This window comes from Dermacentor andersoni, chromosome 4 (genome assembly GCF_023375885.2).
Source record: "Dermacentor andersoni chromosome 4, qqDerAnde1_hic_scaffold, whole genome shotgun sequence".
Taxonomy (NCBI): Eukaryota; Metazoa; Arthropoda; class Arachnida; order Ixodida; family Ixodidae; genus Dermacentor; species Dermacentor andersoni.
The window spans coordinates 44,126,188-44,142,362 of record NC_092817.1 but is presented as its reverse complement, the minus strand read 5'-3'; the positions used below and the strand labels follow the sequence as shown (position 1 = coordinate 44,142,362).

General features: G+C 47.5%; 1 protein-coding gene across 1 annotated transcript in view; it reads left to right on the top strand.

The window, feature by feature from the left end:
- Positions 1-15,152, top strand: part of LOC126537026 (fatty acid hydroxylase domain-containing protein 2-like) — an 87,120-nt gene extending 71,968 nt beyond the window's left edge. Inside the window, exons 5-7 of the mRNA XM_050184138.3 lie at positions 387-592; positions 9,513-9,785; positions 14,248-15,152. Coding sequence (XP_050040095.2) covers positions 387-592; positions 9,513-9,785; positions 14,248-14,446 — 678 coding nt within the window. The 3' untranslated portion in view covers positions 14,447-15,152. The remainder of the gene's footprint in view (positions 1-386; positions 593-9,512; positions 9,786-14,247) is intronic.
- The last annotated feature ends 1,023 nt before the right edge of the window (positions 15,153-16,175 follow it).

Here is a 16,175-nt window from a genome sequence, read left to right as displayed (position 1 = left end):
ACAAATAAAGTTACCCTGGTGTGGCGCACATATTACTAGACACAACTACTTGCGGCAGCTGCGCAGATTCGCGAATTCGAAAAGGTAACCTATAAAGGAACGTGCTGCTCGGATAGTTCTATTCATTTTTGCAGCTTTAAACAAGCGTTCGCCTTGAACGACAACAAAATAAAGACCGAGGTTTTCATTTTGTTATCTTTATTTGTCGTCGTTTAAAGTGCGCGCTTATTTAAACCTGCAATAAGCAAAAGTAACATATTACCGGCCGAAGAGGGACGAATAATTTAAAGCTCTCGTAGTTTTTCAGAGTTGTTAGCCCTCTTTAAGCGCTACAGCGAACGCATTCAAATCACGTCTCTTTCTTTTTTTCGTGTCTCTTCTTTCAGCCAACCGCTCAAAGTTTGGTTCCAGTGGTGCGGCAGGTGGTGTTCAATCAAGTCTTCGTTCAGCTGCCCATTAACGTCCTCTTCTACTGGGTGAAGGACTTGCGCGGATTCGACCAGAGCCTGAGCCTACCGCCCTTGTCTCGAGCCGTGGCACACTTCGCCTGTTTTGTCGCGATCGAAGAGGCGCTGTTCTACTACTCGCACAGGTGGGGAACACGGTTCATTTCGAAGAAATTGATCGTTGTTCTAAAAGCGAAAATTTCTTTGGCTGCGGATGCGAAACCGTGGTGGTAGGCAAAGAAAGATTAGCTCTAAAGAAAGGCGCAGAAAAAGGGCCGTCCTGCGACTGAGTGCCGTAGAAACACGAGCCATGAATATATTCACGATAAAGGACAATATGAGGCTTAGCAAAGGCACTGAAATGTAGCGATGGAACAGGTAAAGGCAGTGAGCACTACGTGAACGCGCTAACACAGATGCTTCATTAAGTAGCAAACATCAAGCAACCGCGCTTATGCGGCGGGTAAAATCCCAGGCTCTCGGTGAATGAAGAAGTTCCTGCGCACAAGAAGCGCCAAACAAGCACTAGGGCGATTTATTCTCCCTATGAGAATCTTCAACAAGGTTTACTGATTACAACAAGGTTTACGCTGATTAACTGCGCATCATTTTATTTTTGCCGCACATATATACATAAAGAATATCACAAATAAACAGACAGGCAGAAGAAGAAAACGACACATCCGCTATCTTCAACAAATTATGATGTTCAAAAAGCATATATAACATTCGCACACCAACGGATATTCACAATCATAGTTTTTCTTTCTGTAAAAAAGAAAAAAGGAATATTAAAAACTGCAAACCCAGGCATTCAACCTCTATATCTATAGCTTCAGTTTTCGATCTTGTAGGCTGCTCTCCGTTTTTCGACAAAGCGGAACATCTGTGAAAGAGCAGCTGTATTCGCACGTGTTGCAGTGTACAGAAGCTAAACATCGCGTCCACTTTCTAAACTTTTGCTAAACCCCCTGTCATTTAGACGACATCCCACTTGACCCGCGTTATATTTACCACAGAAAAGAAAAGAATTTCATGCATGGCACCTTCTCTGCAGTCTACAAAACTATTTTTGTACCCTTACACGCAACCTTGCCTATTGTAGCTAATCAGTTTGCCGACTTGCACAGCCTGGAAAATTTGCGTGAATCTGGAAACGCCGCATTTACACTAGCACGTTCTGCGGCCTTCATAGAGTGGCGTGAAAGTTTGTGCCCATGTGGTTATAACAGCCATTCTTTTACGTTCACTGAGAAGACTGAAAGCGTTGACATGGTTACGAACAAGCGGATGTCTCGGCAAAATATTATTCGGTTAACGACAGTAGAATTTACAGGTGGTAACCAGTACGCAAGAGGCGATTTTATTGTGCAAACGAACTATCTGTCGCACCGTGACAGCAACATTTTCTCACAACATTATCTAAGCACACTCTGACAGATTTCTTCCTTTATCTGCTGACTTGAAGGGTAGAAGGTGCTTGTTCTCTTGCAGAGTGGGTGGACCGAATGAGTGCACCAGCGACATAGTCTTATCTCTTTCAAGAAAGCAGGGTGGGCTGCTGGTCACTGGAAGGAAGACTGCACAGGGTTCTGGGTCAGCAGCTGCTCGAGAGAGTCTCGAGGAAACAGCAGAGCGGCGGCCTGTCAGCCATTTGGCACGTGGCTCAATCAAGGCAGCAGGGCAATCTCGAACACGAGTTCTCCTCCCAACCCTTCCTTCCAGCCTCGGCGCCACTGTACGACGAGGCGAAATGGGACTTCGCCGCCGCTGATAGAGCACTTCGAGGACCATTACACAGCCGACTCTCCTGCAGTGCCGGGCCGGGATTAAGAATGCTCATGTCCCGCGCAGAAGAAACGAACCTTCACAGCGAAAACTTACAAACAGCGTCAGTCTGGAGTGTGAGAGGCTCGCATCAGTGGTGCGCCGGTCTATGCGCGCCGCGTAATGAGCGCACGAGGACGAAAAGGGGTGGACAATCAGGGCGGCTTTTTTGCGAAGAGGTACTTTGCAAAGCGTGGGAAGCTGTCGGTAAGGGCTTTGACTAATCGCGCGACAAATAGAGACGCACGAGTCGGCCTCCCCTGGAGTGCTTTTACTTCCCGGCGTCCGTATGTCGGCGAAGCGCGTGGAAACTATTTTGATTTGTGTGTGAATGTCACCTTGCAGTTATTACAGCGGCTTGGCCTATTATACGCGCTTTGCCTTGTAAAGTGGAGGATGTACAGTATCGTTGTCGCACAAACACAAAAGTGACAGAACGGGACACATAGTATGCTGTGGTGTATGCAAAAAAAAAGGACCCCCCCCCCCCCCCCCGCTCCATCGCTCCCCCCACACACACAAAGAGAAAGAAAGAAAAGAAAGGCAAGAGAAAGGACCAGCTTCATGGAGCTCTTCCTAATTGCACTGCTCTGTTCACCCTCTAGGTGGATGTAGGTGGACGATTTACAAGACAGTACCCAAGCTGACGTCGCCGGAAAGTGTCTTGCAGGTTTATGGGGACGGTTATCCCAACTGTTCTCAGGCTGCCGTTGCGAAATTTGGCGGTCTGTATATAACGGACATCAAAGAAACACCGAAGAAATAATTGGAATGCTTTGAACGAGGTTTATGGAGGAGGCACTGAACAAGTTTTTTGAGCCGTACACAAGTTATGAGTGGATTGGGTGGTTCGAAGAAAATGAATGAGTGTAAATTACATTATCATCTCCGCCAACCTTCGACCAGTCGTACACAATTGCAAAGATTCAACACAAACCCAGCGAGAGTTGTCGCTACAGAATTGAAAGGATTTCAGACGCTGCTCAAATGAGTTTAACTCTTGTGAGTAGATTTTAAGTGTGGAAAGAGACATGACACAGGTTGCCGCGATGTTTGTTTCCCAGTGCTGACAAAGAAAAAAAAAATCTAAAAAAGCATAACTTTTTTGATTTCGTGCCAGTATATTAAAAAAAATGAAACAGAAAAAGACCCAGACCTTTTTTCGAAGATAATCATAGCTCAGGAAAGCTGTAGCTATGTATATGACCCAGAAGCCAAGCAAGGCTTGAATCTGTTGAACAGTACGCTCGTGTGGGGACGATGATCATGGTTTCCTCCTTTTTTCCCAACGTTTTCGGAATTGCGCAAGGAATATTTGCTTCTCCTGGGCAGAGTGCTATACAGCTATTTCTTGAAGGAGGTATCAAGGTGACTAAGAATGAACGTGCTAGGGAAACGGGAAAAATTGTGGAATGCGGGCGATTGGTTGCTCCATCACGACAGCGCCACAGTTCACGCTGCTTTGGTAATGATATGCTATTTAGGCCCCGAGTTTTTGGTCAGTGTTCGTCATGTACCCTATTCATCAAGCTCTGCTCCCTGTGATTTTTTTATCACTAAAAAAAAAAGGAAGACACGTTGATAAAGAAAGATTTGCCACTATGCACGACGTGAAGACAGCTTCGCAGGGGCCACTCTACAGTATTGAGCTTGAGCAGCTCCAGAGCTGCTTTGAACAGTGGGAGGAAATGCTGGACGTGTTTATTGACTTTAATGGGAATTATTTTGAAGGCCTGGACGAAGGCCTCTCCCTGCGATCTTCAATCACCCCTGTCCTGCGCCAACCGATTATAGGAATCATGAGGGAGGTAGTGGCCGAATACTCCACCAGTGAGGTCAATTCCTGTTCTGGTTGTTGAAGCTTAGTGGGCCTCCGTAATTTGGTTGTACCTGGATTAGAATAGCCCCACTTGCTCTCGGCATCTCCTGCCGGTGTCAGGCGCCACTCCAAGCCTAGATATATATATAGCGCAGCCGGACAAGTGTACATCGATTAACGATACCGAGAACCAAACGTTCTCGGTATAGGTCGCGTGATGGGCCGATACTGGGACGGAAACAGCGAGGGGAATGGCTTCACGGAAAGACTTCACTTGCCTATAGGTTCGCTGCGTGACGCAATGCTCTCTCCTAATTTATTTCCTGCCTCTATGTCGCTCGGTGCGTTGATGCGTCGTTCCCCACAGTTGCAACACCTCGCCCCATGCCTGCGCGATAACTTAAAATGGTTGTAAAACGTAATGCCGTAGTTTTGTCGCAGTACTCGCATTATGGTGCGAACGTAAATCGCTGATGACACATTAAACCAGTGATGGTAGCGCCACTCTTCTGTGTCGCGTTCTGCCGACGAAGTACACGAAATCGTCGCACCGAGGCGCAATGCCATCGATGCCACTCAACAGGCTCACCCTGGCACGTTACAAGGCCTCCTTAAGAATGTCTCTCGTGCAAGCCAGCGCTTGCGACGCTGGATGCGTCAGGCGCATCGCGTAGCAACAAGTTACTTGTAAAAAATGAGCGCGGGCAGTGCACCATAGCGCACTGCTTCTAGCTGACGACGGAGAAGGAAGTTACGGGGCGCGCTTGACCCCCCCGAAATTCACTGCGCGTCTCTGTCGTGGCACTGTGGTGCGTTTCTACGAAGCGAGGCCCGTCGTGTCTCGTTATTCGACACGTTTTGATGCTGAATAAAAGTGCCGCTTTCTTTGCAAGGTCCGTCGTGGCGGCTGAGAAACACGTTCGCCACCGTGATATGCGGCGCGTCCCTTGTCGTAATGTGCGAGCTAGTTCACAAAGATAACCCAAGGTTGGTGTCTGCCAGGAATTTTTCTTTTTCGATTTCCGCTGCTCTGTGGCCTTCATCTCTCTTTTCTCTTTCTTTCTTTCTTTGGATTCATTAACGACCGTGCCCCCGTATAGGGTAGCAAACGGGAGGCGTGTCAGGTTGACCTCCGTACCTTTTCTTTCTGTCCTCCTACATTTCTTTCTATGCTGCTCTAGGAAGCGTGTGCTTGGATGTCCCTCTCGTGGACGACATTGTGCCACTAGGCCGACAAAAGAAATACCCCTTCTTCCTCCAAACAGACGCAGACACACACACAAGCGACACGACGCATTACGGCGGTGGTGTTGTGTAGTCTGACTGGGCGACGGCTTGTTCTATTCGGGGCACGCGCATCTTTCGTCCGCCGCGTTCCCTCCCATCGAATCTTCCGCGTCATCAATAATGAGTCACTGTCGCCCGGGGCAGCAGGACAGGCCAAAATATTAGCGGGGACGGAGTGAGATTAGGACATCAACATGAATAACGTTAGCGCGGCGTCGTTTCGCCGCGCCCGGTCCCTAAGAAAGACGGTAACATCAATCGTCATCGTCAGTCGCGCAGCCCTTTTAGTTTACTGCGGCCCAGAAGGCTTGTACGTGCTCGGAATGAGAAGTAAGAACCCCAACGAATGAAGGCTTCTCTGAGAATGCCGCGTTCGGTAGAGTTCCTTTACCCCTCTGTGCGATGCTGTACCATCGCGGTAGTGGAGTTCACATAGTTCACATGTCTCCTTGAGTGTGAGACACCCTCCCTAGGAAGAGAGACAATTCTTGCTTTGCGGGGTAAGGTATCGGTGGCTCTCCATCAAGCGACGCACTTTGTTCCTCGCGTTTTCCTAGTGCTGCAGTTCGGTGATCCGGTTTTGATCCGCCTGGGCGATGGCACCCTTCCAGGCAAATCAAAGGAACATTAAGCTTCAACAGCAAGATGACTTGAGCGTCCCAGTGGTTGGAAGTGGCTTTGGAAAAGATGTCACTGCGCCTAAAGGCAGCACCGTCAATGAAGTTAAGGACATTGCAGCAGGCTCCGAACTGGAAGCTGTGTGGGTCAGCGCTACAGAAGTGCCTTTTACTGAACAGACCGACGCAAGTAGGTACATCTGAAAATTTTGTCAGACGCTATACTGTCTCCATAAATTTATTTTCTAGGCTGAATGTAAATGCGTAAAATACCAAAACGTGTGGAAATAGGTTGATTCTTAACAGTCTGCAAGGACCGTCTATAATTTCAAGGCGGAAGCTAGTGTCCCTCCTGCAGCTTGGAAGTGTGCAGGTAAGGCCCCTGCTCCCACCCTCCATCTGCGAGAAAAAGAATAATAAAAAAAGAAGCTCCAGTGGTGGGCTTTAGGAGACTGTGTGACATACGCGGTATCTGCCTGTGTATTTCACGCACGCACAACATATACAATTAAATGGGCGTGCGTATTTTTACGGTATGTGGGGCACAGCTTTGTATGCACGCTGAACCACCCGACCCCTTAGAGCCTTCGCATTCAGTCTTTTTAGTTATGCGACGCAGTCGCAGTAGTGCATAATGCTTTCGCTCGGCATTGAACGAATGACGCTGAATTATATCATTACTGAAGACAGATGATGATCATATACACGGGCATTTCTAGAACGTGCCACCTTAAATTTCCGCTAAAAGCGACAAATAAAAAATTTTATATTCGAACACATCCCCAGGCATTACCATATGCGGTTAGCCGTACGCTCTCATGTCACGCATTCGTAAGCGTGAATTCTGCTCTGTTCACAGTGGCGATCTAAAGGTACCTCTGATCTTCCTAAGGAAGCAGTGCAAGCTGCATAAGCCGCAGTGTGACAACCGCATGCTTCAGCTACCAGTTTTTTTTTACACTTTAGATAGTCGCTTGTGGAATCCACGACTGCGCAGTGGCTTCCCGCGGAACTTGAATGATACCGCGTAGCAAACCGAACGCGGAAAGTTAGCTAGCCTTACTTAAATGTTGCGCGTTCTGCCGACTTACGTGAGTGTAGACGCCGGATCACATAAGTCGGAGAGGAGGAAAGCAGCTCCACGGCGCACGTGGCGGCGTTCGGCGATCTGCATGGATTGAAATCAATTCCCTCATCGCGGTGAAAAAGCCTACGTACTCGCGGACAGCATTCTGTGGCTACGAAGGGAAAGCTATGGGCGCGTAGCTTCTGCACGTGTGTTACCGCGCCGAGTAGTCCGACAGCGTTCGACAGTGCCTTTGGTTGCTCGGAACAGTCGCTGAATTGACGCAGCTTCCATGTGTGACTCTGTCGCGTTCGCCCTGACGCGGAAGAGAAAAGACGCAGAATAAGTAAACCTTTACACTCAGCCGTGTTTTCGATCTTATTTAACTGTTCATAATTAGGTGTTTGTTTTCTCTTGCCCAGCCTAAATGAACGTGGATTAAAACGGGAGTCTCTTTTCAGAAGCGATCTCTCTTGTGCGCACTTTGCCTCCGTAGCTTTCCTTCCATAACCACGGGAAGTTGTCCGCGAGTATAGTGAACGTAAAAAGGGGCGCATCACATCTGAAGTTTTGAAACCTTGTGAAGCGCACATAATGCGCTCGCATATATAGTGTTTGTTGAGACAGTTAGACAATAAAATGTGAGAATTGCCGTCCCGATGTTGCCCAGCACTCGGGTGATAGGGACGGCGTTGATGGAGCGCTCCGGATTGACTTTGCCCACCTACCGGGTTTTCTCAACGTGCACCTAAATCTAAGTACACGAGCGTTTTCGCATTTCGCTCTCATCATATGCAGCCATGCATATGACACCCAAATACCTCAAATGGATCCCGGCACATATGGGGGAAGTCCCGAGGACTCCTCCCAACCTCAACGGGAAGGCCCACCGAGCCGCGCGAGAACTAACCCACCGCGGCCCGGACAATGACGGCCCAACACCCCGCACCACCCGCGGAAAGAGTGGCGGAGGCGATGGAGAACACGGAGGAGGCAACGACGACAAAGTAGCGATACAAGACGACAGGTACAGATTGGTCACGTACCACGACATATTGACACACTATACAAAACAAAGAGAAACATGCCCACAACCGCACAATGAACTCGACAGGTCTCAAGAAACAGATTGGAGAAGGTTGCAAAGCAGAACCTTCGGAAACCCAGCACACTTAAACAGAGTAAATTCCAAACAATACCCAGACGCGAGCTGCAAGCTCTGCAAGCACGAACACGCAGACATAGCGCACATCTTATCGAAATGCACATAGATCAGAGTGATATACGTAGAGGGCAACATAGAACCGGACCTTGTCGAGGAGCGATGGCTAAGCACTCTGACTAGCTCAGATCTACACGACCAACTATGCGCAATCCAGCGGGCGCGGCCCACGGTGGAAAGGCTATGCCTCACCGCACAAAATGGTCGGGTGGGCTGAGCGCGGGCTGGCAACCTCGCAGGTGCTTTTCCCAATAACTTTTTCTCTGTCCGTTCTGTTCAGTAACACTGGGGATGAATTGCAACAAAAGAATGAGGACCTTATCCAAGAAACTGTGAGTAGGGTTGAAGATTAATATGGAGGAGACGAAGGTAATGTCCAATAGCCCGGCAAGGAAATAGGAATTCACGATCGCCAGTCAGGCTCTGCAGTCTGTGTAGGAGTAAGTTTATCTAGATCAATTACTCCCTGAGGACACTGATCATGAGTAGAAAACTTACAAAAGAATAAAAATGGGCTGCGTACGGTAGGCATTGCTAAACGCTGACTGGAGCTTAGCACTGTCGTTTAAAGAAAAAAAAAAAAGAAACGTGTACAATGATTGCATTTTACCGGTGCTAATATATGAAGCAGAAACTTGGAAGGTAACAAGGAAGCTCCAACACAAGTTAAGGACCACGCAAAGAGCGATGGAACGAAGAATGTTAGGCGTGACGTTAAGAGACAGGAAGAGGGTGGTGTGGATCAGAGAGCGAACGGGGATAGCCGATGTACTAGTTGACATTAAGAGTAAAAAAATGAAGCTGGGCAGGCCATGTAGTGCGCCCGGCAGATAACCGGTGTACCATTAGAGTTACAGAATGGGTGCCCAGGGAAGGGGAGCGCAGTCGAGGATGGCAGAAAACTATGTGGGGTGATGAAGTTAGGAAATTTGCAGGTGCAAGTTGGTATCAGTTGGCGCAGTACAGGGCTGATTCCGAGATCGCAGGGAGAGGCCTTCATCTCAAAGAGGACATACCAATGGGCTGATGATGATGAGTATGCGGGTTCCGCAGCAGGTAACCTAATCCGCGGCCTCCATAATCAGCAGCAGAACACTGCAGCCACTAAACCAGCGCGACGGGTCGTTAAGACGCACCGGATGGAGATAAAGCGTCCAAATTTGGCGGGTGGTTTCGAGGTACGCGATCTAAACGATCTCGCCTCCGTGCGTCGTCTTTTCTACCCCAGGCTGCTGCACCACCGGTTGCTGTACCAACGCTTCCACAAGAAGCACCACGAATGGACCGCGCCGGTGGCCATCACGGCGGTGTACTGCACCCCGGTAGAGCACCTGCTCTCCAACGTTCTGCCCGTGGTGGTGGGGCCCGTGGTTCTCGGCTCGCACCTGAGCGTGCACTGGCTCTGGGCCGTGCTCACGGCGCCCTACGGCGTCATCGTGCACTCGGGATACCACCTGCCACTGCTTCCGTCGCCGCAGATGCACGACTTTCACCACCTAACGTGAGTGTCGTTAATGATCACTGGAGAGGCCGCCAAGTAAAGGGGCATGGAGGGGTGCAATGACGTCATCGAGACCACTGTATTGTTGTACAGCCAGGGCGGTGAAAAGCGGCGTATTATCTCGATCCGCTTAGGTGCAGCAGCACAGTGTAAGCTGGGAATAGGATTACAAAATGACGTAAGTCTCTTATATGGAGTCTTTACGTGGCGTCGCCGTACGCCATATTGTAGAGGGAGTATTTTTCGTGGCGTCACAACAGCCTTACGTCAAGAGAGGCAAACTTCATACGCAGAAACCAGTTAGAATAAAACCTGGCTTTTACGCGATAAAAGCTTGTCTCACTTGTTGATTTTCTCAGAACCTACATTTTTTCGCAATTCTTCCATATGCCAACAGGCATAACTCTTTTTCTAATAAAGATTTTGAAGTGAAATATTGTAAACTTATTTCTTCATAGTAGGGAGTGCAATGAGCTTCCAAAATTAGGATCATACGACAACATTTTATATGACTTTATGTTATAGTAACAGATATCTGTGAGAAGAGCATGCATTCTTGGTCATTTCACCATTACACTCCCAGTATATGTTGGATATCGATGGTTTTGGTTAATTGCACAGATAGAGGTCTCTTCTAGGGGACTACCAGAAGTTGTTTCGGTATTGTGAGCAAACCTGAAGTGATAAGTGCTGGCGCGAGGCTCACATCTATAACAATTTCTAAAATACAAAAAATAAGAAGAAATTACAGGTTACATAGCACTTTGATTTGCCTAAAAAAATGTGCTCTATAAGATAAATCAATAACATGTATTCTTACACTTGTCCAAAAGCTTTTGGCCGAACTTTGCGTCATAGCTTAAATTAGAAAGTTTAATAGATAGTTGATGGCTTTAGTTGAAGTAGAACAGGAGTTATCTGAGGCAGGCTTTTGTAGTGTAGCGGAATCGACCAAGACAGTGACTACAGGGGACGTGTCGACATATGTTCGCTTACCTACTCTCTGACTGTAATATCAAAATATTGATAACAGCTCTCTTTTCGTTCACGGTGCATCACTGCAGTTACGACATACTGGCAGAACCGAACTGTTCTGCCAAATGTAGTCACTGTCTCGGGTCTGGTGTTGCTGTCAAGCTGCAACAATGCCGCTCGAACTCCTGCCTTGATTAAACCTCGAGGATATCTTTAGACGTTAGCTACGCCGTACGAGCATTCCACCACGTCCCCCCAAGAGAACGAAGCTTAATGGAAACCCTGATGCGACATTGCACGGCTACCCATTTGTATTGCCGCCTTGCGAGGTGGTTTACGCAATCATCGCTGCGATTACTTCACCTCCGGCGAAACGGGAATGAAGACCGACGTTGTAGGGAACAGGCTGATCGCAGAACGGTGCCTGTCTGCCTTGCCAGATAGAACATACGTGAGGCTAGTGGAAAAGTCGCCCTGCACTACTATAGTATCGCCGCTTTCTTTCGTAGACAGGAAAGATTCATCTGTAGGGAGATGCATCGGGCGTTGCTTCGAAGGCTGCATTTGTTACCGGCGATGGAGGCAAGACTCTTCTCCTGCGAGGCAGCTACAAGATCGTATCCGCTTCAGTGCGCGACTTCTTCGAGCGGGGTAATCTCTCGGGCACGAAAACCCAACCAGACGGAATGTTGCTTCTAAAGGCACTCGTGGAGCAGACGAAGTTGACGTCTGCATCCGGAAGGGCCGTTGTAGTAGAGTAGTGCTTGCTTTTTGTCAGATGTATTTGTGAATTTGTCTGCGGTGAACACGAGCCAAGGTTACATTGAGCGATTTTTTCCAGAGCATTTTGGGTCTTCCGTTCCTTGGTTCCCGTGGGACTTCTGCTTCATAGATTGCCACGCGCGACTTGGGCGATCTCGTATGCGCGCCAACTTTGCTGTGCCATTGAAATGGATGGAAAGCCTCGGAAGTCCAGTCTTTCGTGAATGCTGTATACTGACAGTGATCAGAATGATAAAAGCAGAATGGCAATGCTTTCGTTGCTACATTATCGTAACGTTCTTCTTTTGCAGCAAATATCTGAACGCTTTTGCCGTATCATATATACATATCCGTTAATCTCCCTGATGATTTTTTCATCACCTTCTATCGAATGGCACAGCAATTTGAACAGAACTTCAAATGTCCACCACAGCTCATCACAAATTAGAACCAGACAAGGTATAATCAGTAAAAAGGCTCGCTTTTTTATATTGTATGTAGTTGGCTACATAAGAAAGGAACGAGCAAGCTTTCGTCTTATGCCGTCTCGCGCAGAGGAGTATGCTTCTAATGTAAAATAACAGCGTAATTATATTTAACGTGTAATGTTAGATTACTGTACATATGTAAAGCTTACTTATTGTATAAAGAGCGTTTATAGGTAAGGAACGGTCAAATTGTGTGGCGTAATGATACTGAGATGCAGGTTCCGGTAGGATACTTCCGTTCCTCAAGCTCTTGCCAAGTTGAACTAAAATTGAAAAAAGTAAGTACGCCGTGAGCAACTAGCTCGCGAGCGTTGCTATGTGCAGCGTTTGATACTGCACGCTTGCACAGTCCATTGACAACAGAAAAAGCGAATTGATTGCTTTTTTTAAATCTCTTAAAAATGTAGATTGGATGTTTCAAAAAATTGTCGCGATGCAGAACAGGACGTGCAGACAAGAGACGATGACGAAGAAGTGTTTGTTCTGCTTGCTGCGCTATACTGTTATACAAAGGACAAAAGAGACAGGCACACAGTGCGACACACAGACACACAGAACGATGCCATACCAACTAGCCCCAGTCGAAGGTTTATGGAAGAAGTGCTATTGTTGCTGGGACGCTCCCACCGCCATGTTGTACGGTCAGCTGGTGCCTTCACCATTCGCCTTGCATAGACAACATTCCTGCTTGTCTCCGCCTCGCAGCAATATATATAGCCATGGAACAATTAATGCGCGAGTAATGCGTTTATTTGCTTGTATTTCTCAACTATTTCATCAAATAAATGTTAAACTGCGCTTAAAACAAAGTGGAAACTTATACGGAAGCTGTAGAGCATCGCTATGAAATATTCCGGTGTACCAGTTTAGTGAGGTGGGGCATAGATAATCTTTTTGATCGGTGCATTCTGTAACGGGCGAGATATGCTGTATTGTGAGTTCAATACGTATACCGTGAGAACAAATTTCAAGAATATGCATAAACCGTTTTCTCTCTGTACAGCCATTGCATTCTAGAAAATTGGAGGTTTAACAATGAAGCTCGAGAAGAAGATAAGGACGATGGAACGAAAAATGTTAGGCGTAACGTTAAGAGACAGGAAAAGAGCGGTGTGGATCAGAAAGTAAACGAGGATAGGCAATATTGTAGTTTACATTAAGAGAAAAAGCTGGAGCTGGGCAGGCCATGTAATGCGTAATGTAGATAATCGGTGGGCCATTAGATTTACAGAGTGGTTGCCAAGGGAAGGGAAGCGCAGTTGAGGACGGCAGAAAATTAGGAGGGGTGATCAAATTAGGAAATTTTCAGGCGCAAGTTGGAATCAGCTAGCGCAAGACAGGGGTAATTTGAGATCGCTGGCAGAGGCCTTCGTCCTGCAGTGGACATAGATAAGATGATGCTGATGATGATGATGATTTTCTTTCTGCTGGACTTGCCAAAGAGTGAAGGAAAAGAGGGCAGCATATTCTTAAAGTGCCGCTATTATTCTGCCCTTCCAGAATGGAATTGAAGTTGCCGGAGTAAACCACTATGTGTAGGCTACAAAAACTAAATATAGAGATACATATTCAATTGTATAAGGTTAGATGTGGCGTCGTTGTTTCTATAGCATAGGAAAAAATACAAGTGGAAGGTAGAGAGGCTAACCAGACTAATTGTTCACTTGGCTACCCTCCACTGGGCGTAGAGCAAAGGGCAGGAAAGATGAGAAACGATATGAAAAGAATTTGAAAATATCGTGCTTCACAGAATCATTATTGCTTCTACAAGTTTCTACAATGTTGTTGAGGCGCCGATTTAAGGGTAACAACACTTGTTTATACGCGTATTTATCGCACATCGTTATGTTTGTTTGGAACCGCCTGTTGTGTAAGTTGGAACGACTACTCAAGCGATGCATTACATGTAGTAAACAGGCGTAACGTTCGGGGAAACACAGACCCATGCCAAGAATAGGATTATTAGGCCGTAATTCTTATATGGCTCCCGCTGTAATTATCCTCTGAGTCGCCAAAGCCTCATTGGTTCCCGGCGCTACACATTGTTCTCTTCCACCGACCCGTGCACCCAGCGGGTGGGCGGCCAATGAGGCGCGTAAAAGACATCCGCTCCGATTAGTCACCGCGCGGGGAAAGAAAAAAAAAAAAAACTAGAGGTAGAACCGAAGGCAAAGCCACGAAAAAAAAGAAAGAAAGAAAGAACCGTACTTTTCCGGCTTTTCTCTCGAGGCACGCAGGTTCCGCGGAAACTACGGCATTCTGGGAATCCTGGACTGGCTGCACGGCACGGACCGGGCCTTCAGACAGAGCGAAGCCTTCCAGAGGCATCGGGTGCTGCTGTCGTTGAGGCCCGTCCACGAGCTGTATCCGGACACAGGGGCAGCCAGACGCGACTCGCGGGGCGAAGGGCGATCAGCGACGCAGCCGCACGGCTGACGCAGAAGCGAGCTCGCCTATATATTTTCTCTTTCTTTGCCCATTTGTGATACCACTGCACCTCGTACCCATGAGAGTGGCTCGAAGATCTGGTAGGACAGCCTGCGACACGACGCTTAAGATAGCTTTTTGATAAGAGAAAAGAGGAGGAGGAGAAAGAGAAAGGGATCGCTGGGTGCGTAATAGAGCACAAAGTGTTCGCTCGTGGTCACCACTCTCATTTGTGCGTTGATGCACTTTCATTTGAGCTCGTTCATGTGCGTTAAATTACTGTTAAGCTACTGGAACTAGTCAAGCAATCACGAATGCAAGCAATTGCTAAAATCAATCAATCAATCAATCAATCAATCAATCAATCAATCAATCAATCAATCAATCAATCAATCAATCAATCAATCAATCAATCAATCAATCACCACGACGGTCATTGGTGTGTTCACTGTCAATGTGTGTGGTGTGGCTGCACATGTTTGTTTTATGACTGCGTGATTGTTGTCAGACACAGAGAAAGGACGCGCGTGATATTATGGAGGCATAATCTATCAGGCGCAGTGCTTAAAGGCGCGTTAGCACTGCCTCTGTCGGCATTTTTTGATAAAGAGACTGCCTCTTATGGTAGGGGCAGTACGACGTTTTGAGCAGGAGTGGCGCGGTTGGGCATGTTGTATACATGTACAAACTTTCCCTTGAATAAACTGTTTAAATTAGCGCATCGTGGTGTATACATCTCTATTTTATGCTTGTCTGATGGCGTTATAAAAGAGAAAGAGAGAGCCTGAAGAAGGCAGGAAGGTTAACCAGAAGGCAAAATCTGTTTTACTGCCATAAACTGAGGAAGGGGGATGGGGAGGCAAATTGATAGGAAAGCAGAAATGCTATCCAAGTTCGTATATACCAAAGAACCCAATACGCAGCAGTGCTACAGGTCTTCACTTCCTGCCGCCACCCTAGTAAATAGGTTCATATTTGCGACGCCTTCCATGTAATGAACGCATCACACGAGGACAAATCAGAAAGTCGTTGCCCCTATTTTTTAGCCAAATCACGGCTGCAAATGCGAAATCAACATATTCATTACCAGTGGTGGACTTTTCTTCGATCCGCCCGGCCTTAGCTCTGCGGCATGGCGCTGCTATAAGTTGTAGAAGATGGCGGTTATGCTTCACACGTCCACGGCGTACGAGCAACAAAGTGTGATTCGTTTTCTATGGAGCAAGGGACGAATGCCCATTGCAGTTCACAGCGAAATGCAGCCCACGTATGGGAAATGTTCCTCGATTTGAGAAGTGTGAGGTGGTGGTGTTGTTAGTTCGTAAAAGGCCGTGAAGGCTTGCATTACAATGAGCGTTCGGGGAGGCCACGTGCGTCGCTGACTGACGAAAATATTTCCCGTGTGGATGCAATGTGGAAAGCGGATCGGCGTGTGCGCCTCAAGGACATTACCCGGGAACTTGGCATTTCGGATCGGAGTGTTTACGGCATCGTTCACGGGTCGATCCTTAGGGTACCGGACGGTTTCATGTCGGAGAGTGTCTAAGCAGTTGGATGACATGATGAAAGGCAAGCGATTGATTGTTTCACTGAATCATCTGCAACGCTATGCCGGGTAGGGTGGAAGTTTTGTGGACCACATTGTTACTGGCGTTGAAACATGGATACTGCATTTCACGCCGGAATCAAGGCAGCAGAGTATTGTTACGTCTCAACACTGCCATAGGCGTTTGCCACG